Source organism: Pongo pygmaeus, chromosome 8 (genome assembly GCF_028885625.2).
Source record: "Pongo pygmaeus isolate AG05252 chromosome 8, NHGRI_mPonPyg2-v2.0_pri, whole genome shotgun sequence".
Classification (NCBI taxonomy): Eukaryota; Metazoa; Chordata; class Mammalia; order Primates; family Hominidae; genus Pongo; species Pongo pygmaeus.
In genome coordinates, this window is record NC_072381.2 from 68,568,507 (window position 1) to 68,589,621 (window position 21,115).

Sequence of the window (21,115 nt, forward strand, 5' to 3'; positions counted from 1 at the left end):
CACATGGAGTTTGGAAAGAAGGGAAAGGCCCAGGTCGACTAGAGTAAAAAAGGAGTTTATATATTTATAAATGCCAAATAAATACCAGAGGCCACCCAACGCCCCCTCCCAGATAGGGCTGTCTCCCCCAGCCCTAGGCTTCTAGGGTCTGAGACATCTTGGCCCCAAGCTACAGCCCAAGAGCAGCTGTCAGTCTGGGCTACCAGGGAACCGAGTGAGGATGATCTGTCCAGCCAAGTTTCACTCCCCCTGTGTGAGGGGCCCCCATAGCCACAGGCCTGAGTCCCTGTATAGGACCCTAAGGGTGAAAGACTCAGGGGGAGAAGGTGGCCATCTCGAGTGAGACCCGCTGCCACAGCTCCTTGGTCTGTTTGCTGCGCTTGAGGTTCTGTAGGATGTCGTTGAACTGCATCATGCCCATGGGCGTCAGGCAGAAGGCGCTGCGGGCGCTCCGGATCGCATTCACAAAGTCGTCGTAGTCCGCAGGAGTCAGGTGAATCAAGCGGTGGTGGATGTACTGGAGGAGGATGTGTGCAGGATGAGCCTTAGTACAAAGCACAGAACCAGGCCCTGCCTCCCTTCCCTCTGGTCCAAGACCACCCAGGAAGTGCTCCACCCTGCTCCATAATTCTAGGTTGTCACCTGCATGTATGCCTGCTGGCAGCGCTGCACCAGTTGGTGGAAGGCCGGGGCACGCAGGTGGTTGTGGGCATGAGCGGGACTCAGCCGCTGCAGCGTCTCCATGACGATCTCCTGCAGCACAAACGGGCTCAGCACCCCCTTGGCTGCCCCCACACAGAACTGGTGCACGTAGTTCACTCCTGGGGGGCAGGGGGAGGGGCATGAGACGGGGGTGGCCACCTCTGCCCTAGGGACCCAACTTACAGATCTCAGCTCTGGCCTGGCAGAGAGCCTCCCTCCACCCCAGGAGCTGAGGTAACCCTCCGCCCCCCGCGCACGCACACATACCCGACCAAGGCCTCAACTCTGAGCAAGAGCTAGGAAGGAGGTCTGGGATAAGGAAGGTGGGGAGAGCAGGTGGGGGGGGGCAATGGTCCTAGGGAGGGGAGGTGTTACCCAGCTTTGCTGCCAGCCCCAGCAACCATTTGACATCATCAGTGTAGGGGGGGGAGCGGGAGAAGTTGTTGGGGTGATCGTTGTGTGCCCGGCGACCCAGCATCTCCAGTGCCAGCATTCCTGGGAGATAAGGGTGGGCACATGGTAGGGTGTATCCTCTTCACCCTTTACCCCAACCTGCCACCTGACCCCACAGTAAACAAATGAAGAGCTAGAGGAAGGGTCCTCTGAAGAGCCACTGGCACAACTGCAGGTAGGAGCACAGAAAGGGATGTCCTCTCACCGACACGGTAGGCAGCATGCAGGTGGTGCAGGCTGTGGGGATTGACTGGCTGACTGTGTGTCTCCTCCTCGGGCGGTGGAAAACCTCCGCTCACCAGAGGGCTGGGCTGTGTGGTCAGGGCAGGCAGTGAGGCACCCTGGATGGCTGGAAACGTGGATGCTGGATGGACACTGCTCACTAAGTGGGGTGAGAGCCATGTGAGGAACTCAGAGCCCAAAGAGACAGAACATTCCCTCCCCACCTCCCCTGCCCAGTGTGCCTCCCCTTCATTCACCTGTTCCCTGGCCCCACAACTCACAGGCCACACTGGTGGGCAGTGGAAGCCCTGGCTCTGTGTGGTAGGGATGTACTGTGATGGGTGCCATGGAAGGGACGGGGAAAGACACAGCAGTGGCAGCAAGTGAGGGAGGAGTCACTGAATAAGGGTACTGAGCCCCCAGGAATGCAGGATGCACACCCTAGGGGCAAGGAGAAGAACAGGGGGAAGATGCCAAATTTGATTAGGATGTTGCTCTCCTGCTTCACCCCCCACAAGCTGCTATCCTGACTTTTTTTTAGACAGTCTCACTCTGTCCTCGAGGCTGGAGTGCAGTGGCACGATATCTGCTCACTGCAACCTCTGCCTCCCAGATTCAAGTGATTCCCATCTCAGCCTTCCAAGAAGCTGGGATTACAGGCGTGCACTCGCTAATTTTTAGTAGAGACGGGGTTTCCCCATGTTGGCCAGGCTGGTCTCGAACTCCTGACCTCAAGTGATCCACCCACATCGGCCTCCCAGAGTGCTGGAATTACAGGCATGAGCCAGGATGCCCAGCCGTCATTTCTTACTTTAGTTGGGCTGAGTCCCCCAGACTCCCACCACCTCACCAGGACTCTCTGACTCCCCAATTATATTCCCAGAGTACCCCACTCCAACCCCCTATGAATTCCCAGTATTTTCCCATGCCTTACCCCCCCCCAGCAGAACACTGGTCTCACCTGTGGGTATGCAGAGCTGGGCACAGGGAAGACGGCAGGCCGGGGCATGTGAGGCATGGGGTGGGCGGGGTGAGCTGGGTGAGTGAGATACTGAGGGCTACAGGGCAGGTGGGGCTGTAGAGCAGTGTAGGGGTGCAGGCCAGGGGAGTGGCCATGCCCCAGTCCTGGACCCGGGTACAAACTAGACCCCACCGAGATGACAGGCACCACTGTGGCTGCTGCTGTCACTGCTGCCGCTGCCACTGTAACCGGCTCAGTCCCTGGGGCCCCTCTACCCTCAGGCATACCCCGCCCAGCCTCCCCAGCTGCCCTGATCCCACTGGCACTACAGCTTGTAGCCCCTTCACGGGCTGTGGATGAGCCACCTGCAGTTTGCTCATATAGCCAGAACCACTGGTGAGCAACCTCAAACAACACTTCAGGGTACACGCCCCCACCCTTAGCTGCCTCTTCCACTGCCATGCAGGCCTTCTCCAACATCAGGTTGTCCTGGAAGAGAGGGGCACAGAGTGTTAAGGTGGAAAGGCCTTTACCACATGGATGGTGTTAAATGAGATTCCAGTGTCTCCCTCAGAGCTGTCTCATTCCCAGGGAGGCATCAGAGGTCAGTGTCAATGCTTAGAGTCCGTTATCAGAGCAGTGAGTGCTTCACACACTGAATAAATACTGACCAAAATGAGTCAAGACCCAGGTTATAGTCCCAGTTTCAAACTAATTTAACAGCCCCCTCCCATTCAAGTCTTACATGTATGAGGCCTTCCCTAAGTTTTCTATCCTGAGTGATCATCTTGGTCCCTAAACTGTAGGCCTCCATTTCCTTATCTGTAAAATAGAAATAAACCTAACCTTTGAGTTGTAAGGTAAAGGAAAGATGGGTGTGAAAGCACATTAATGGGGAAAATGTCGCCATGAGAGGACCAACAATCATCTGTAAACTCCAGGATATGGGAATCAAGAGCTGGGCCCTTAGCTTTCCCATGCCCAACCTCCCTGCCCAGATGCCCCAGAAGTTGTTCCCAGATTGCCCATAGAAATACCTGTTCCTTGCACTGCACCAGGGCCCGCTGGATCTCATTAGGGTTCAATGCATGGGCATGAGGCAGGCAGCTCAGGGCCAGCTCTGCTGCTGCCCTCACCATATTGGAGTCTCTTGCCCGTGATGCCCTGTCAGCCAGGGATGCAACCTCAGGGGGTGTCAGGTGCCCATCCCAGCATTCTACTAGTATAGTCAGGGCTGCGCTGCCTATCTCCATGGCCTGGCCTTAGGGGAAAGGAGAGAAGGGCAGAGTTGGGTTAGTGTGGGCACCACTGGGGTGTGAGAATAATGTCTTTATCAGATCAGTAACCCCACAAAGATAAGGCTCTTATCCCCACCAATTAATCCCCCTCCCATACCCAAGTCAGGTCACATGATTTACCTGTAATCCAGGAAACGTGGGAAGAATAAGTACGTGAGAGCCAGTTGGGAGAAACAAAGTTGTGCAGGCCAAGGGCATAAAGCCCAATCTCGAAGGCGCAAAGGTGCAGGTTGCGGTGAGGACCCTGGTGGCCCCCTGAGGAAGATGGATGTGTGAAAATGGAAGTGCTGCTGTTGCCCCCTGCCTTGATCAGCACTGTCTTCGCCAGCTCGAAGTAGAAGTGTGCAGCTGCCTCTGATGGCTGATTGGGTACATGAGGGGCATGACTCTCGGGGCGGCGGCCCTTGTACCTGAAGGGGCAATGGGGTAGGGACGGGGGTTGGGGTTTCTTTGAAATGGGTATCCAGGTACGTTGGGAAGGACCAGGGAAAGTGAGGATGCTGGGAGACAATGGTTGGATTGCACTAGGGGTGTGGCTCTGAGGGTGGGCCAGATCAGGGAAGATGGGGAGTTCTTCCCACTGACCTGCCAACTTCAACAGTCTTCGCCCGGGCTCCTCCACTGGTACTGGCCCGGCGACTTCCACTGGAGGATGAGGAGCCCAGGGAGTCCGAAGAAGAGCTGCTAATGCTGTCACTGTCCTGACCTCGACCCCAGGAGGTGGGGGCCCAGCCCCCTCGAAGTGGTCTCCGGCTTAAGGTGGGGGAACTATCCGATGTTGTTTCAGGGGCACTGCTGTCAATGCTGGCCATGCCTAACCCCCAAGAGAAGTCAGTCTCAGAAGTCAGGAGTCCCAGATGTTAGACTCCAACCTTCAGGATTATCCTTCCCTCTATGCTAGCCCACAGGCTGTCCTACCTGTGTGCTTCTTCTTAGGCCGTCCTGGGGACCCCCATCCCCGTCCATTATAGCCTCCACGACTGCCAAGTGCCAAGCGGCTAGGAACCTTCCCTTCTGGCCTTGGGGTCAAAGCTGCCTCAGATGGAAGACCCTCACAGGGGGAATGTGGGGAACTCTCTAGGTGAGGAAAACAGGACGCTGGAATGAGCCCAGGAAAGGGGACCTCAACATAGGTCCACACCATTCATCCCCCCTGCCCAGTGCCCCCACCTCACCAGGCACATTCTTCTCTGTGAAGCCCTCAGTGGGGCCTGGCCCAGCCCCTGCCACACTCCCTGGTTGAGCAGGCCCTGCAGAGCCTGAGGTCAGTGGTTGCAGGGCCCCTGGGGCAGATGGGCCCCCGTGCTTTGAAGGAGACCTCTGGCTGGCTGTGGTTGGGCGGCTAGATGAGTAGAAAGAACTCAGCGTCTGTGGCTTATGTGTCTGGCTCTCTCGGTCCAAGAGTTTGTCTAAGATCTGGAAGACAGAAGCAGTGACCTCCAGAGAAGCAGTGACAGGATGCCCTTTAGCTCCTGACTTCTATTACCTTCCTTTCTCCTTGAAACGGCCAATTGCTACATCCTCAGGGAGCCTTCCCCAGTTACAACCACAGGATGACCTCCTGGTTTACATGTCTTTTTGTAACTTATTCAACCCCAACATATCTTGGTATCCTCCATTAACACCACAGGGCAGAATATACTGATAGTCAATAAATACTGAAATAAGTGAATGAATGACTTTATGCCTTCTGCTTCTCTTCTTCCACCCCATGCCCAAGCACTCCTATAAGAACCATTGGTCTTCTCTTATTCTTTATGAGATGTCCCCAAGATTCCCTACTTACCTCCTATGGGCAGAAGAGCACTTTTCTTTTTTTCTTCTTCTTCTTTTTTTTTTAAGAGACAGGGTCTCGCTCTGTTGCCCAGGCTGGAGTGCAGTGGTATGATTATAGCTCACTGTAGCCTCAAACTCCTGGGCTCAAGCAATTCTCCCACCTCAGCCTCCCGAGTAGCTGGGACTACAGGCGCGCGCCACCATGCCCGGCTAATTTTCTAATTTTTTGTAGAGACAGGGTCTCACTATGTTGGCCAGGTTGGTCTCAAACGATCCTCCCGCCTCTGCTTCCCAAAGTGCTGAGATTACAGGCATGAGCCACTGCACCCAGCCTAAAATAGCACTTTTCTCATTGTACTGGAAACTCCCTGAGAAAGGTAGTAAAATGTTCTCTCTTTCTCTGCCTGTCAAAGGCCCCAGTACCTTACCTTTTTTTTTTTTTTTTTTTTTTTTTTTTTTGAGACAGGGTCTCGCTCTGTCACCCAGGCTGGAGTGCAGTGGCGTGAACCCAGCTCATTGCAACCTCTGCCTACTGGGTTCAAGCAATCCTCCCACCTCAGCCTCCCGAGTAGCTGGGACTACAGGCATGCGCCACCACACCCAGCTGCTAATTTTTTGTATTTTTTGGTAGAGACAGGGTTTCGCCATGTTGCCCAGGCTTGTCTCAAACTCCTGGGCTCAAGCCATCCACCCGCCTCTGCCTCCCAAACTGCTGGGATTACAGGCGTGAGCCACCGCACCCAACCCCAGTCTCTTACCTTCTTAAGCTTGGCCTGGTCGTCCTTGTAAGTGATCATTAGTGCTAATGCCAGGTCACCCTTCTCCCGACGTGTGCCTTCACATAAGAGGGGATGTTCTGCCTCGCTCACTGTTGTCTTCATGCCTGTGAGAAAGAGGACCTTATGGGGATTGAGAGTAGTCATAATTCCCAAGACAGCAAAGGTGAGAGGCCAGGGTTCCCAAGCCATCAGCATATGAAGTAAGGGGTTCCCTTGGTCCAACCCACATCACCTATAGAAATCCTCGTTGCCTATTATATCCAGCCTAAGCTCTGGTGTATCCAGCCTAAGCTCTGGTGTGCTTTTCAAAACCTTCATAACCAGGTCCAATCTGCTTACCCAGCATGTACTTATCATTTTAGGGAAGCTGGCCTTCTCATTCTCATGAAAACTTGATTGCATTGTGTATTTACTCATGGTGTTCACTGGTCTAGGACCTACTGATCTTTTAACCCACATTCCATATTCTACCACTTCCCTTAGGCCTTTCCCTAGATTTTTGTTTTGCTGCCCTTACAATACCCAAAACTCATAGCAAACAATTTTCTTTTTCTTTGTTTGAGACAAGGTTTCACTCTGTTGCCCAGGCTGGAGGGCAGTGGTACAATCACGGTTCACTGCAGCTTCAATCTCCAGGCTAAAGCAATTCTCCCACTTCAGCCTCTGGAGTAGCTGGCAGCACAAGGCATGTGCCACCACACCTGGCTAATTTTTTTTTTTTTTTTTTTTTTTAGTAGAGATGAGGTCTTGCTAGGTTGCCCAGGCTGGTCTTGAACTCCTGAGCTCAAATGATCCTCCTGCTTCAGCCTCCCAAAGTGCTGGGATTACAAGCATGGGCCACCATGCCCAGCCATATAGCACACATTTTTGCCCTGAATTCCTGTCTTACAGGCACTAGTTGGCTCACACATGTCATCCTGACCTTTCCATTACCATACAGCCTTTCAGAACAAGGCACAGGTCTCATGTCCCTCAAGACCTGAACCAGGCTTAGCTCGTTGATGTGCTTAAGACTCACCCAAGGCAGCAACTGCTGCTTCAAATCCCAGCTCCTCATCCCCAGGTGTCTCGCTGTTCCAGTTGCGACTTGGGGGCCGGGAACCTGTGGGAGAAACCACTGTATAAAAGTTGGGGTAAGTCAGGCTGACAGAAGTATCATGCACAGGAAAAAATGCAAGGGAACCCAAAATCCTCATCATCACAGACCTACCCATGAAGCTGCCTGATGGGTCCTAAAGGTGATTCAGAACCTTGGGGCTCTTGGTTTTTCTTAGAGAAAGCTACCCCTACCCCAGTTCCCCACTTACTGTAGGGTCAGGCACCATACCTGGAGCACAGAGAACGTCAAAGATGAAACTGGCCAACATGAGAGGCAACACAGGCCGATAGTCACAGAGTGTCCCCTCCCGAAGCTCCTCTGCCCGGCACCGCATGGTACTCATCTCGCTCGGACCCAGAGGGATCTTCTTGAGCAGGGCAGCCACCTCAGACTCTTGGTATGCCAGCTTCACCTGAGGGCACAGGAAGGAGCTCAGACCTCTGGTGTGTCAATAGAGATCAAGGTGCAAGGCTCTAAAGAGACTGAAGTACAAGGCTAAGATGGAGCCTCTGACCTCCAAGGCCTTGGTAGAAGCTGGAGGCCTCTGTAGCTCCAAGGCAAACATGCCAACTCGGAAGGCCAGGTTGTGGTGCTCTGGACGCTCACTTAGCACTGTCAACAGGAAGGCTGCCTTGCTCAGGGTGTTGGTAGCCACCCAGGTCTGACGGCTCGTGGATACCTTGTTCTTCTTGCCCTAGAAAGGGAAGAAACACAGGAGACAGGCAGATGATTCTGACTTACCTTGGTGGAGGTAGAAGGAGGCTCTCACTTGGGGTGGGGCATGGGAGCAGGTTGGGGGTAAGTGGAGGAGGGGAAGGTAGAGGAAGGGGGTCTGTCTCACCTTGGCAGGGGGCGGCTCTACCTTGAGGTCGGGTGGGTTGGCTAGCAGATCCTGGGCAAGCTCCACAGTGAGACGGGAGGCCTCATTGCTATAGCCATGCGCATGCAGGGCCTCAGCACAGGCAAACAGTACCTGGAGGGAGGACATGGGACCAGACAGGTTAAAGTCCCAACTTCCAGGAGCAGGACATCATGCTCACTCATGCAGCCAACATTCCTTGAACGCTTGCTACATGCCAGGCCCTGTGCCGCTCCATAGGAGCTCTGGTTAGAGACACAGATACATAAACACACACGCCACCATGATGCCAGCTATTACAGGGAAAGGTCAAGGGGAAGCAGGTGGGATATCTTGGGGCACAGGGACAGTATCAGAGAGACTCCCTAGAGGAAGTGATCTTTAAGATCCCTGAGACCTGAAGGAGAAACACGGGCTAATGGGGAAGAGCATTCCAGGCAGAAAGGTCAATCTGTCCAAAATCCTGGAGGCAAGAGAGAGCATGGCAGATACATGAGTGGTTCAGCTGACTGGAGTGCAAAGGACAGAGCAGCCAAGTAAGGCTGGCAAAGCAGGCAAAGACCAGATCAAGTGGACCCTCATAGGTCATGCCAAGTACTTTCATTTTATCGTAAGGGCAACAGGAACCCATTGAAGGGTTTTAAGCAGCAGAGTGACACCATCACATTTCAGGAAAATCACGTGGAAGCAGTAAAGTGAGTAGACTGAAAGCAGGGAGGCCAGTTCGGCACCTGCAAGAGGGTTCTCACAGTCCTGCTGATGGTCCTGACACTCCCAACTAGAGCTAGATAGCCCCTCCCAGCTGTGGCTAAGGAGCACCCAGCCCTCCCTCCTTCCATCCCCTCACCTCCATGCGACTCTCCTGTTCCAGTGGCTTCAGCCCAGCAAACAGGTCGTGCTCCTCCCCAGCCCCGCCCTCGGCCTTCTCTTCCTCGCCCCCAGCCCCATCCTGGGCATTGAGATAGTACGCCTGGTAGTCATCATCCTCCTCTCCAACTGCAGGGGCTGCCTCTTTGGTTTTGGGAAGCCCATTGCCACTCTCGTCTGTAGAAGGGAGGTCGTCCTGGGTACAGACATCCCCAGGCAGTAGGCCAGGGGGGCCAACAGAGGCTGTGGGAGGCTCAGGCCCTTCTGAGAAGTACACACCACCATCTTCTTCATAAGTATCTGGGGGCTCAGGAAGGAAAGTGGAAGGGCCTCGGGAGCCACCGTGGAGAGGACAGGGTGGAGGAGGGCTCTCAGGGAATCCCCCGAAGGTGCTGGCCTCTGCACCCAGGGCCAGGCTGCTGTCATCCAGGCTCATCTCGGCCAGGTCCGGCTCCAGGGAGCTGTCTTCGCTGCTCAGCCGTCGCTTGCTTCCGCCACCTGCTGAGCCCTGGCTCCCACTGCCAGCCCCACCCAGTGCCTTGGCTTTGCCCCCACCTGGACCCATCTTATGTAGAGCTTTATCTCCCCCTTCAGCTGAGAGGCGGCGGGGACCCCGCTGTGATGAGGGGACCCCGTCACCCAAGCCCTTTCGCTTGGTCCCAGGCTCCTTGGGCCGCACAGCTGGCTCAGCAGGAAGGGGTCGGGGCCGGTCCCGGGATTCCTCCAGGCCCCCAGAGCGGGAGGCACCTGGCCGAGAGGGCAGGGCCCGGGCCCAGCACAGTGCCAGCTTCCTGTCAGTGCCGCTGTAGGTGACACCAGGAAGTGGGTAGGCCTCTTCCCAGTTGAAGTAGCAGGCCTCCACCGCTGGCCGGAAGCCAGGGAAGAGCCGCTCCAGCGTCTTCTTGTGTTGGCCCCGCTTGACGTTCTCAATCACCTTCAGTTGCCACTGCCGCAGCTGCGTACACAGTTCCCGGCGCCTGTGGGAACAAGGGGCAAGGAGGCTGCTGAGGGGCTACTGGGAAAGGATGGGCATAGAGTAGGTATACACCCCAAAGAGGGGCACGGGGAAAGGACACAGGAAAGTACTTCTTGACCCAGCCCCATAAGCATCACTGAAACACTGGAGAATTTTGAAAAGTGGGTGTTATTTAGGGGAGAGAAGGATGAAAGCCTCTCAGAAAAAGGACTCATAAATCACTGCTAACACCAGCGCTCGGCACCTCCCGTTTCCCGAGGACTAAAATCATGGTATGTCTCTGCAAACAAGGAGATGAAGGCTCAGTCTGTCCTGAGCTGGCCCAGGCTCAGTTCTGTGGTGAGCCTCAGGGGAGACTCACCGCTGGGGGCTGAGGGCAGGGTCCAGCACGGCCAGCCTCCACAGTGTGACCATCTCGTCACACATGCTGGCACAGGCATGGGCTGCCACCTCTGACTGCCCGTTGCTACGGCCCGTGTGCCCACTGGCACTGCTGTGTGAGGCTGAGGTACGTACGCTATACCACCAACCTGTTATCTGGAGACAAAGAAGGCTGTGAGCTACACCTGAGAGCTCAGAGAAAGGCAGAGTAGCCCTCCCAGAGTCCATTTCAGCAAGAGGAGGATGAGGCAGGGGGAGGGAGAGAATGAGCCACCATGGGTCTCCCCAATGCTGGGTGATTACCTGTTCATAGGTGAGGCACTGGTCAGTGAGGATTTCCAACAAGGGGGCAGCATTGCTGTCCCTCCGCTTGAACATCTCCCGCACGATGCTTAGCAGGTTCCAGACGCCCTCTGGCTCACGGCCCCTCAGAGGGCGCAGCAGACATGCCCATTCAGCAGCGGCTGGCGGCTCCGTGGAAGATAGATACATGGAGTTCACATCACTGTAAAAGCAGAGGAACAGAAAACCATGACAGTAAGACAGGGTTGAATGAAACCTAAAAGGGCTTCTGGCCCCAAAATACAGAAGATAGAGGGAAAAGGACATCTGTAACAATTTTTTTTTTTTTTTTTGAGACCAAGTCTTGCTCTGTCGCCCAGGCTTGAGTGCAATGGCGCGATCTCACCTCACTGCAACCTCCGCCTCCCGGGTTCAAGCGATTCTCCAGCCTCAGCCTCCCAAGTAGCTGAGATTACAGGCGCCCGCCACCACGCCTGGCTAATTTTTGTATTTTTAGTAGAGATGGAGTTTCGCCATGTTGGCCAGGCTGGTCTCAAACTCCTGACCTCAGGTGATCTGCCCACGTCAGCCTCACAAAGTGCTGGGATTACAGGTATGAGCCACCACCCCCAGCCACAAAAACTCTTTAAATCTTTCTCTGCCTCCATTTCCTGATCTATCAAAGGAAGAAAAGGAACTCTTGCTAGCTAAGAGCAGACCACTCTGTGACTGTACAAGGTCATCATCTTCCATTAATTCGTTAGTGACAACTACAACTGTGTGTCAGGCACTGTGCCAGTTCAGGGAATAAAAGGTAGGGGTCACAAGCATGAATAGAAGAAAGGATCTGTCATCAGTCTGAGGGACGCTCCCCCTCCACCACAGACACAGGTATGCAGAGATCCGATTTACCTGAAGACCACAGGCGAGGGGCCACAGAACTTGTGCAGTGTCTTCTTGATGTTGTCAGTGAGTGTCGATTCATCCAGATACCAAGTACTCTGGTCCGATGCTGAGGGCCCTGCTGTGGGGTCTGAGGATGACAGGCAGTCAGTCACCTAGAGATAGGGGCCTGGATTCGCCTGACAACAGCAAGCCTTGAGTAAATGGCGCTCTGCACTACCAGCTTGCTTTCTTCCTACGGCCAATCTTTCTCACCACACTCACCCGGAGCTCCACACACTGTATTGATGGCTGTTGACTGGGAAGACAGGAGTTCGTCCAGGAGACGCTGAGCTGTGGGGAGGATCTGAGGGAGAAAGAGACAGAGGCAGGCAGAACACGGCCTAGGTGAACCCATGGAGGCCTGGGCCTAACAGGAAGGCTGCTATGCGGCCTGGCCCGGAGCTAATTGCAGGAAGGGGTGCCAACCTCACCCACCTGCTGAGGGAGCTCACTGATGAGGTACTGAGCAAACTTCTGCAGCTGGTCCCTCTGTAGCCGGGACAGGGACTCTGAGACTGGGGCTCGCAGGCAGACTGCAGAAGCCTGAAGGGGACACAGAGAAAAATGGAACAATCTGAGAACAGGCTTGCTGGAGCTGGAGCTGGGGGATAGACAGGCAGAGTAGGGGAGGTGAGGAGGCTCACATTGTAGCCAGGCATGCAGCAGAGAAGGGGGGGATGGAGTGTAGGATAGGGCCGGGATAAATTGGGAGGGCCTCACATTGTGGATGCGGAAGAGACACAGTGCCACGACGTGGGTGCACCATTTGGCCCCAGCCCCACAGGTACAGCTGCAGGAAGTGACCCGGCAGCGGTCAAACATCACAGCCACGTTGTAGGCCCCTTTAGGAGGGACCATCTGAGGTGGCACCACTGTAGCACTCAGGTGGAACCCTGGGGAGAAATGGGGGCGTGGTCAGGGAGTGCTGTCAAGACCTGGGTCTCTGCCCTTGACCCTGGCCCTGCAGTTATTCAGACAACATGCTCCAGCTTCTTGCGGTGTGTTCTTACTTCATAAGCCAGGGGGTGGGAGGAGTAGGATGTGCCACATGGCATGATGGCCCACTCACCTATCTGCAATGGGTCCTTCACAGCCCTCATGCGGAAGAGCTGATCCCCTCGCTGAAACTCATCCGCACTGCCATTGGCCAGGCACGAATACAGCCTGGGGGTGAAGAAGAGGACACAGTCACAACTCAGCAAATAACCTTTGGCAGATCCTGTCAGAGACCACAATGCCCTAGGCACTCTCTCCCCAGCCTCACTCCTTCCCCGGGGCGGGGGGTAGGGGGAGGGAGTGGAATCCCAGGCAATCCCTCCCTTGTCTTCCTCTTACCACTGCCCCAAATACAATGTCTCCTTTGTTCTATGGGAAACCCAGCAGACAGTGTGGAGTATCAGGACCCCACTCCCCATCATCAGTCCTTTGGCCTCACCGAATGTCCTCTTCATTCTCAGGGAAGCTCCAAAAAGCAATTCGGAGCTGTAGCTGCTCAGGCACCGGTGGGTAAACTTTCTCCACCACTTCAAATGGGATATGAAATGCCACCTGCTTTGCTGACAGCTCCACCAATGGGATCACCAGTCCATCTTTGCAAACAATGGTTGGGATCAGGGGAAAGAGAATAGGAAATGAAAAGGGCCATGGTTTCTTGGCACTCATGCCAGTGCAACATCCTGGGCCTCACCTTCACTATGAAAGAAAGAGGAGACCTGGATGAAAGTCCTAGAGATCCCCCTATCAGGATACACTAAGCCTTAAGGCTCCATATGGGAAAGGGGAGCTGGACAATCCCCAGCCCACAGCCAGCGACACCTAAGGTCTAGAACAGAAGATACCAGACATATCTTAAGAAACTCCTGGCCAGACAGGTGCGTTCCAGGACCCTAGCAAGTAACCCTGCTCACATGGCTCAGCACTGAATTTCCCATATTCCATGAGCATTTTAAATTCAAATTACATGGTTAATGTCTCTCCTCTGGCATTCTTGCCTCTGATTGCCTTTTTTTTTTTTTTTAACCATCCCTTTAACTCTAGATGACTGTAGGCCCCCAGCTAAGGAGAAAAGATAGACCAGAGCCCAGAAGGGGTCTCAAGAAGCACGAGAGGCCAGACCACTTTTGGCACACCTAAATGACAACTTCCCACACTGGAAACCCTCAAGGGGAGAGAGTTATCACAAGGGACCTAGCTACTGCTGCAACTGGAATCACCTGGACTAAGATAAAGTTACCACTCAAGGTTTTCCACAGTGTTTTAATCAAAAAGTAGTGATAACATGACAAACTGTACATCTCACAAAATTGCTAGTCACATTGATAGATCAGAAAATCATAGAATTAAAAAGAACCTTTTTTAAAAAGTTAATCCCTTTATTTTATTTTTTTGATTTTTATTTGTTTATTTTGAGATGAAGTCTCACTCTGTCACCCAGGCTGGAGTGCACTGGTGCCATCTTGGCTCACCACAACCTCTCCCTCCTGGGTTCAAACTTTCCTCCCACCTCAGCCTCCCAAGTAGCTGAGATTACAAGCGGATGCCAACACACCCAGCAAATCTTTTGTATTTTTAGTAGAGACGGGGTTTCACCATGTTGGCCAAGCTGGTCTCAAACTCCTGACCACAAGTGATCCACCCGACTCGGCCTCCCAAAGTACTGGGATTACAGGCACGAGCCACTGCACCCGGCCAACCCCTTTATTTTACAAGTGAGTGACTGAAGTGGGGGGATTGGGGTAATATGGCATGTTTTCCCAGATTTTAACCTGACCAGGAAGATACCAATATGTTAACAATCTTCATCACTATGACTTCAGTTACTTCCCTCAAAGTGAGGGAGCACTAAGCCCCAAGACCATCCACATACTCAAATATGAAAGAAGCCGGAAGGCCACAGAAGACCCACGGTAAAACTGCCTATGATCTGTGTGTGTTTGTGTGTATGTACACAGGACATATCCTCTCTCCAACTGAGGCTGAATGCCACCACTCCGCCACTCCTAAAAAGTGATATATATGCCGGGCGCGGTGGCTCACGCCTGTAATCCCAGCACTTTGGGAGGCCGAGGCAGGCAGATCACCTAAGGTCGGGAGTTCAAGACCAGCCTGACCAACATGGAGAAACCCGGTCTCCACTAAAAATACAAAAATTAGCCGGGCGTAGTGACACATGCCTGTAATCCCAGCTACTCGGGAGGCTGAGGCAGGAGAATCGCTTGAACTGGGTAGTCGGAGGTTGCGGTGAGCCGAGATTGTGCCATTGCACTCCAGCCTGGGCAACAAGAGCAAAACTCCGTCTCAAAAAAAAAAAAAAAAAAGTGATATATGTAAATTTCTCTCTTTCCCAAAGGAGCACCAGAAATCTCCACAAGCCAGTTTGGAAAACAGGACTCTTGAAAAGGCCTGAGTAGAATCACACAAATTAAACATCTCAACTGCTGAAAAAAGCCAGCTTCCACTGAGGACCAGGACAAAAACTGTGCCATGAGGAAGGCACAGCAGGCAAGTCCCAGCCTTGGCTTCTGACAGATATTTGACATGGCCAGAAGCAAAGTCTATGATCTAAACCTATGAACTATGGAATCTCTGGCAGGCCAGTTCACCTCTATTTTCCTCTGGGTGGGATCCCTTCTTGGTGTTTCTGGGATCAGAGATCATCACCCCGAAGCAAAAAGCTCCCAATGCACTTTGCAATGCGGTGACAAGCCACAAGTGGTCACTTCTTCACAATCAGCCCCCTACCCACATTCTCTTCTCTCTACTTTCCAGTATGCCTCCGACTGAACGCACTTAAGTATTCCCAAGTCAAAGACAAGATTATTCTCCCTTAGAGATGGGATGCCTTATCCCATCTCTAAGGCAAAGGAGTGACGAAAGATTTACTTTCTGTCCATAGGATCTCCCTGCCACAGCGCGCGCACACACACACACACACACACACACACACACACACACACACACAGAGGTGTGGAGAAGCCAGCCCACCCCAGGAAGGCCGGAAAAGCGAGTTCTGAAGTCTGTTCTAAGCTTGGGACAGCTCCCAGTCGGGGACAGCTCCCGGCCGGGGACAGCTCCCCGTTCTTCCCCTAGTTGAAGAGAGCTCTTGGTCGGGGACAGCTCCTGGTCCCGGACAGCTCCTAAGCTAGGCCCAAGCAAGGCCTGCCGCTCCTCTTCCCCCCAGCTCACTCTCACCTCGCATTCTGGTACCGCCACTGCCACCTCCGCCACCGCCGCCAGTGGGGGAATTGGGCCCCGCTGACTGTTTGCGCCATCCCCGCCAGTTCTGGCAGAGGCTCTCGGCCTCAGAGATGAAGGAACAGAGCGAATCCTCCTCAAAACGGTCCGAATCCTCGAATGAGAAGCGCTCTCCGTCCTCCCACTCTGCAAACATCAGCTCCATGGGGCCCGCACCCCCCGGGGCCGGGTCCCCCCCCGCGGATCCGGGGCCTGGGCCGCCGGCCGGGGGTTGAGGGGAGGCCCGGGGCCTGAGGGGCGAGCCGGGGCTGGGGGTGGCCGGGGCGCTCAGGGCGGCCGTGCCGGGCGAGAATCTCAGGCCTGGGAAAGAGACAGGACCGGGCCTCGCCCAACAGCGCGGTGCAAGCGGTGATCTTGGCCAGTCTCCGAGACTTAAGGCCGGGACGAAGCGCTCAGCGGCTGGGGCCTCTAGGCGGCTGCGGAGCCGCCTCCCCCATCAGCTGATCTGGACTTCCGGCCGCGCGGGCCACCACCACTTCCGCCCTCGCGCGCTCGGGATCCGGATCGGGTACGGGCGGATGTAGGGGACACGTTTATTTAACTGCTGCATTTGCTTTTTTTCTCTCGAGCCCACCCTCAGACACCATAAGAAGAAGCCAACCCCCAACGTTATACGAAGCAACTACAGATCCCAGCAATAACTCGGAGTCCATAATGTCCCCAAGGAATAAACAGCCGCCGTGCATGTTGGGAATTGTAGGCTGTCAGGAGAGGACAGGAACTATTGGATGGAGTTATTGTCTTAACTCTGGATAGGTCCCAGGTCCGCACCACCTTCTGGGAATCGTAGTCCAGAAGTCTGCAATCCAGCCGACCTTTTTATAGGGTCTAACTGGGGAAACATCACAAAAGAATGCATTTGATTTCAGGAAATGGTTGTACTGTTTGTCCATACGGCCTTTGGGTCTAGTAACTCAACCTTTTTTTGTGCCATGGACCCTTTAGCAGTCTAGGTAGGTTTCTGGACCCCCTTCTCAGATTGTTTACAAATGCACAAAATACCAAGAATTACAAAGGAAACCAGTTGTTTAAATACAATTATTAAACTATTAATAGAACAAATCTGTAACGTAATAGTGCTCCTTTATTTACACATTAAATGACAAGATCTAGGAGGAAGTGTAGTAACTATCACAATTTTGAAGCTAGTGATGAGTATAAATGCTTTTTGACATATTTGCAACCAACTGTAACATGATATGAAAATACCATGATTTCATATAGGTTTTGATAATGTTACTGTGGTTTGTTTTCCATAACCCTGACTGAAATGCTAAATTTCAGTCGGAGTTAGAAATATAAATTTTCTCCCAAGTTCACAGACGTCTTAACTGGAGTCTATTGACCTAGGTTAAGAACTCCTAAGGCCAGCCGCGGTGGCTCATGCCTGTAATCCCAGCACTTTGGGAGGCTGAGGTGGGCAGATCACAAGGTCAGGAGATGGAGACCATCCTGGCTAACACGGTGAAACCCCGTCTCTACTAAAAATACAAAGAATTAGCCGGGCGTGATGGTGGGCGCCTGTAGTCCCAGCTACTTGGGAGGCTGAGGCAGGAGAATGGCGTGAACCTGGGAAGCTTGCAGTGAGCCAAGATCGCGCCACTGCACTCTAGCATGGGCGACAGCGAGACTCCGTCTCAAAAAAAAAAAAAGCTAACTGAATTATGCCTGAAAGGGCAGAGTATACATAAAATGCTATGCAATTTTTCCTAATATCAGGGGAATCAGAAAAGCGAATGCCTTCAGCAACTAGGCAGATAACTTGAGAGAAGTAAACAGGTAATAAACAAAGTAGACATTTGTTAATTCTGTTTCACCATTTTGTAGAGTCCAGTGGTGAGGTCACTGGAGAATGCAGACAAATGATAACCAGCTCTACCTAATTACTGCCAGGTGGAAATAAGAAAATAGGGCTGCCAGAGCTTTTAATTTTTTTTATTAAAAAAAAATAAGTGGCTGGGCACAGTGGCTCATGCCTGTAATCCCAGCACTTTGGGAGGCCAAGGCGGGTGGTCCACTTGAGGTCAGGAGTTCGAGACCAGTCTGGCCAACATGGTGAAACCCCGTCTCTACTGAAAATAGAAAAATTAGCCCGTCATGATGGTGGGTGCCTGTAATCCCAGCTACTCGGAAAGCTGAGGCAGGAGAATCACTTGAACCTTGGAGGCAGAGGTTGCAGTGAGCTGAGATAGTGCCATTGCACTCCAGCCTGGGCAACAGAGCGAGACTCCATCTTAAACAAATAAATAACGCTAAAATGTGAAATTGTAATGACTTTTTTTCCTATTTTTGAACGTGACCAGCTAATTTTAAAACTTTTTTTAACTGCATGGGTCAAATAAAACACATCTGCAGAACCTCTAGGTCACCAGTTTGTCAACTTGATTATTCAGAGAGCACCTTGCAGGGACTACGCACAAAACAGGCAATCACTAAGTATTTACAGACGATGGCAACTTCAACTTCCTTATTGCATCCAAAAGCAAGGGCACTAAATGGTGTAAAAGACTTCAAATGCAGGGAAAGACAAGACAACGGTATTTATCCGGCTCCTAGGGCAAATCAGGAAGGAAAGAATTTCCAGGGTCTAGGGGAGGAAACGGCTCAAGAATGAAGAGAGTACCTAATTCACAATAAAAGGCCAAGTTCTCTTCAGAGGATTTTATTTCAAGATAAATCACAACTTCTACCCATACTATGATTTCAAAGGGTGAAAAAAGTGTTTTGCCTCTTCTACCCTCCAAAGAGGGCATGGCAATGCCAATGTCTCTAAAATGCCTCTGCATAGTTGTCAGAAGCTATATTTCAGTCATTGAAAATACTTGTCCATTTTCAGCTGAGGTGCGGTTTGTTAGGAAACCTCCGTAACAACTTATTCAATTTATTTGGAAGTAAACTCCCAGACTCTCCCAGGGTTTCCTGTATTGATCTCATCTTTCGGGCTTCCTGAAAACACAGAATACAAGAATGACAGCTCTACAGTTTGTCTAGTCCAGACTTTTAAGATCTAACCCAAAAAAATCAATCAATCAATCAAGTTTGTCCTGACGTAGGCCCATAGTTCTCACAATGCCCTAAAGCACATGAAGATGTTAACCAGCCTGGAGAGATCTATGTCAGCCTCTTTTCAACAAAAGGGCGTTGGGACCTACAAATGAGACTATGTTCAGAAGCTACTATCTCAGCTAGCAATTAAGCCTAGGCTGTAAACCAAACAATTGTCATTATTTAGTTTTAGTCTCTTTAGTTCTATTTCAGACAATAATGTCTACTTGAGCAGCAATTTACATTTTTCAAAATGGTTTTCCCATTCATTACTTCATCTGACACTCACAACATTCTTTAAGGTGGTATTAGCCTCATTTTACGTATAGTAACTCTAAAGTTCAGAGCAATGAATAAATCCGTCAAGATCACACAGCCTTCAAAACTGTAACTTTTCCCACTTTGGCGTAAATAATATGCCTCCCAAATGAATGAAAGGGCCTTTCCTAGCAAAAGGCAGGGAGAATCATTACTTCTATCTCCCCCATTCTTTTCCTGAGAAAGCACCCCAGGAGCCATCGGTCACCTGAGCCCTCGCGACACAATCGAGGAAGCCCTGGATCTCTTTTCTGCACGCATCGTCGCGGAATTCATTCTGCTTCCAGCAAGCCATCATCACCGACATCTCCGTGATGCAAGTCGCCTCTGGAGGGGCAGATCCGGGGAACCTTCAGTCACAAGAAGACCCACCTTCCTGCCCTCCTACCCACCCGCCCCTGCTCATGCTCCGGCTTCCGCTCCGGGGCCGTCCTGACTCCGACTGCTCACCGCCCTTCTCCCGGCGCCGCTCCCCGACGCGGTTAGCTAGAATGAGAGGTTTATTGGGCTTCAGCACAGGCTTCCGCGGGTTCCCAAACCGCGCCAGGCGACCCCGCAGGCTGGGTGTCGCCATAGCGCACCAAGCTCCCGGCAGGCTTTGCGGTTCCGTGCGTGACCTCGCGTAACCCCTACGGGCTGGACCAATCGGCGCGGAGCTCGGGGAAGGCTTGTTGGCTTGCTGGCAGCCACCTCTTTCTTGGCCGGGGCTGCGGCGACGCTGGGTTCGAACAGCGGCGGGGTCGTACTTGTCAGCAGATTAGGGGGAGACTCTGGATTCGTACGCCAACTGAGGCTTCTCCTTGATGGGCTCCGGGCCCCGAAGTCTGGGGGCAGTACGGGGCCGGGGACATGCAGGAAAGGGCCCTGGTAAGTGGACACTGCTCTGGTGGTAGCCGGCTTGGTCTAGGGGCGATTAGCATAGGGCGGGGTGGGGGGGGGGGTGGCGAATCAAAATTTGAGACTTTAAGATGTTGGGTTGGGAAAGATTCGTGTTTTACTTTAATAAACCTGCAAGAACTGTCGTTTTTCACTACCTATAGGACCACTACAAAGCCGCAAAGAAAAATTAGACTTGTTTCATTTTATAACAACAACTGCTACTACTGCTACTAGTTAGATACCGTTTGCTCATTTATAACAATTTCAGTTGGTAGGATGAAGCCTAAACACTTGGCATTCATCGTCTTTTTTAGTCCTCTCGCCAGTCTTATAGACTTGGACCTTCAGTTGTGATGCTTAATCAAAATTTTTTTTGAGACAGGGTCTCTCTTGGTTGCCCAGACTGGAGTGTAAGTGGCACGTTCATAGCTCACTGCAGCTTTAAACTCCTCAACTCAAACGATCCTCCCGCCTCTGCCTCCTGAGTAGCTGAGAACACAGGTGCAAGACACCACGCCCAGCTAATTATTTTTTGTAGAGACGGGGTTTTGTCATGTTGCCCGGGCTGGTCTCGAACTCCTGGGCTCAAGCGATCTTCCTGCCTCGCCCTCCCAAAGTGCTTTACATGACTGAGCCTCTGCGCCCAGCCAGACTTGTTTCTCAAGTGACTTCTGGCTATTTACAAAACTCATTCCAAGGATGTGCAGCGTATTCTCAAAGCATTTCCAAATAAGCTCCAAGAAATGTTTTTGGTAATGGAAGCAGAAACAAGCCTGTACCTCATGACTGCTTTGGGGGAGGAACATTTATTTGGATTTGTAAATTTAGTGTGTTAAAAAATCACTTATCACAGATGTTTGAATCTTCCCACTGATTTCTGTATGGCTGGTTATTTTTCTTCCCTTAAGTCTCAGTTCACGTCACAGAGGGCTTCCCTGACCTCTCACACCCCACCACCATCAACCTGTTTTCTCCATAGCACCTATCACAGTCTGAATTGTCTTATTTATTGTTTATGG

General features: G+C 52.4%; 2 protein-coding genes across 15 annotated transcripts; both read right to left on the reverse strand.

The window, feature by feature from the left end:
- Positions 1-39: 39 nt before the first annotated feature.
- ZSWIM8 (zinc finger SWIM-type containing 8) lies at positions 40-16,288 on the reverse strand. 14 transcript variants are annotated; one of them, XM_054437299.2, is made up of 26 exons: positions 15,792-16,288; positions 13,036-13,189; positions 12,670-12,764; positions 12,321-12,493; positions 12,036-12,143; positions 11,823-11,904; positions 11,568-11,688; positions 10,677-10,878; positions 10,354-10,529; positions 8,997-9,993; positions 8,132-8,263; positions 7,805-7,984; positions 7,519-7,702; positions 7,210-7,293; positions 6,171-6,295; positions 4,812-5,052; positions 4,555-4,713; positions 4,222-4,450; positions 3,757-4,046; positions 3,376-3,599; positions 2,339-2,827; positions 1,659-1,818; positions 1,361-1,537; positions 1,078-1,197; positions 643-753; positions 40-517 (listed from the first exon to the last, which is right to left on the reverse strand). In XM_054437299.2, the coding sequence occupies exons 1-26, from the start codon at positions 15,997-15,999 to the stop codon at positions 57-59; spliced, it is 5,682 nt and encodes a 1,893-aa protein (XP_054293274.1). In that variant the 5' UTR covers positions 16,000-16,288; the 3' UTR covers positions 40-56. The 14 variants fall into 14 exon arrangements, with proteins under 14 accessions (XP_054293274.1, XP_054293281.1, XP_054293276.1 ...); XM_054437306.2 differs by having other exon boundaries at positions 1,635-1,818; positions 7,210-7,308; XM_054437301.2 differs by having other exon boundaries at positions 643-821; positions 1,635-1,818; positions 15,792-16,287.
- A 2,212-nt stretch (positions 16,289-18,500) lies between these two features.
- Positions 18,501-19,827, reverse strand: CHCHD1 (coiled-coil-helix-coiled-coil-helix domain containing 1). Its single transcript, XM_054436727.2, has 3 exons — positions 19,668-19,827; positions 19,426-19,544; positions 18,501-18,800 (listed from the first exon to the last, which is right to left on the reverse strand). Exons 1-3 carry the CDS (start codon positions 19,789-19,791, stop codon positions 18,687-18,689), a joined length of 357 nt encoding a protein of 118 aa, XP_054292702.1. The 5' UTR covers positions 19,792-19,827; the 3' UTR covers positions 18,501-18,686.
- Between the last annotated feature and the right edge of the window lie 1,288 nt (positions 19,828-21,115).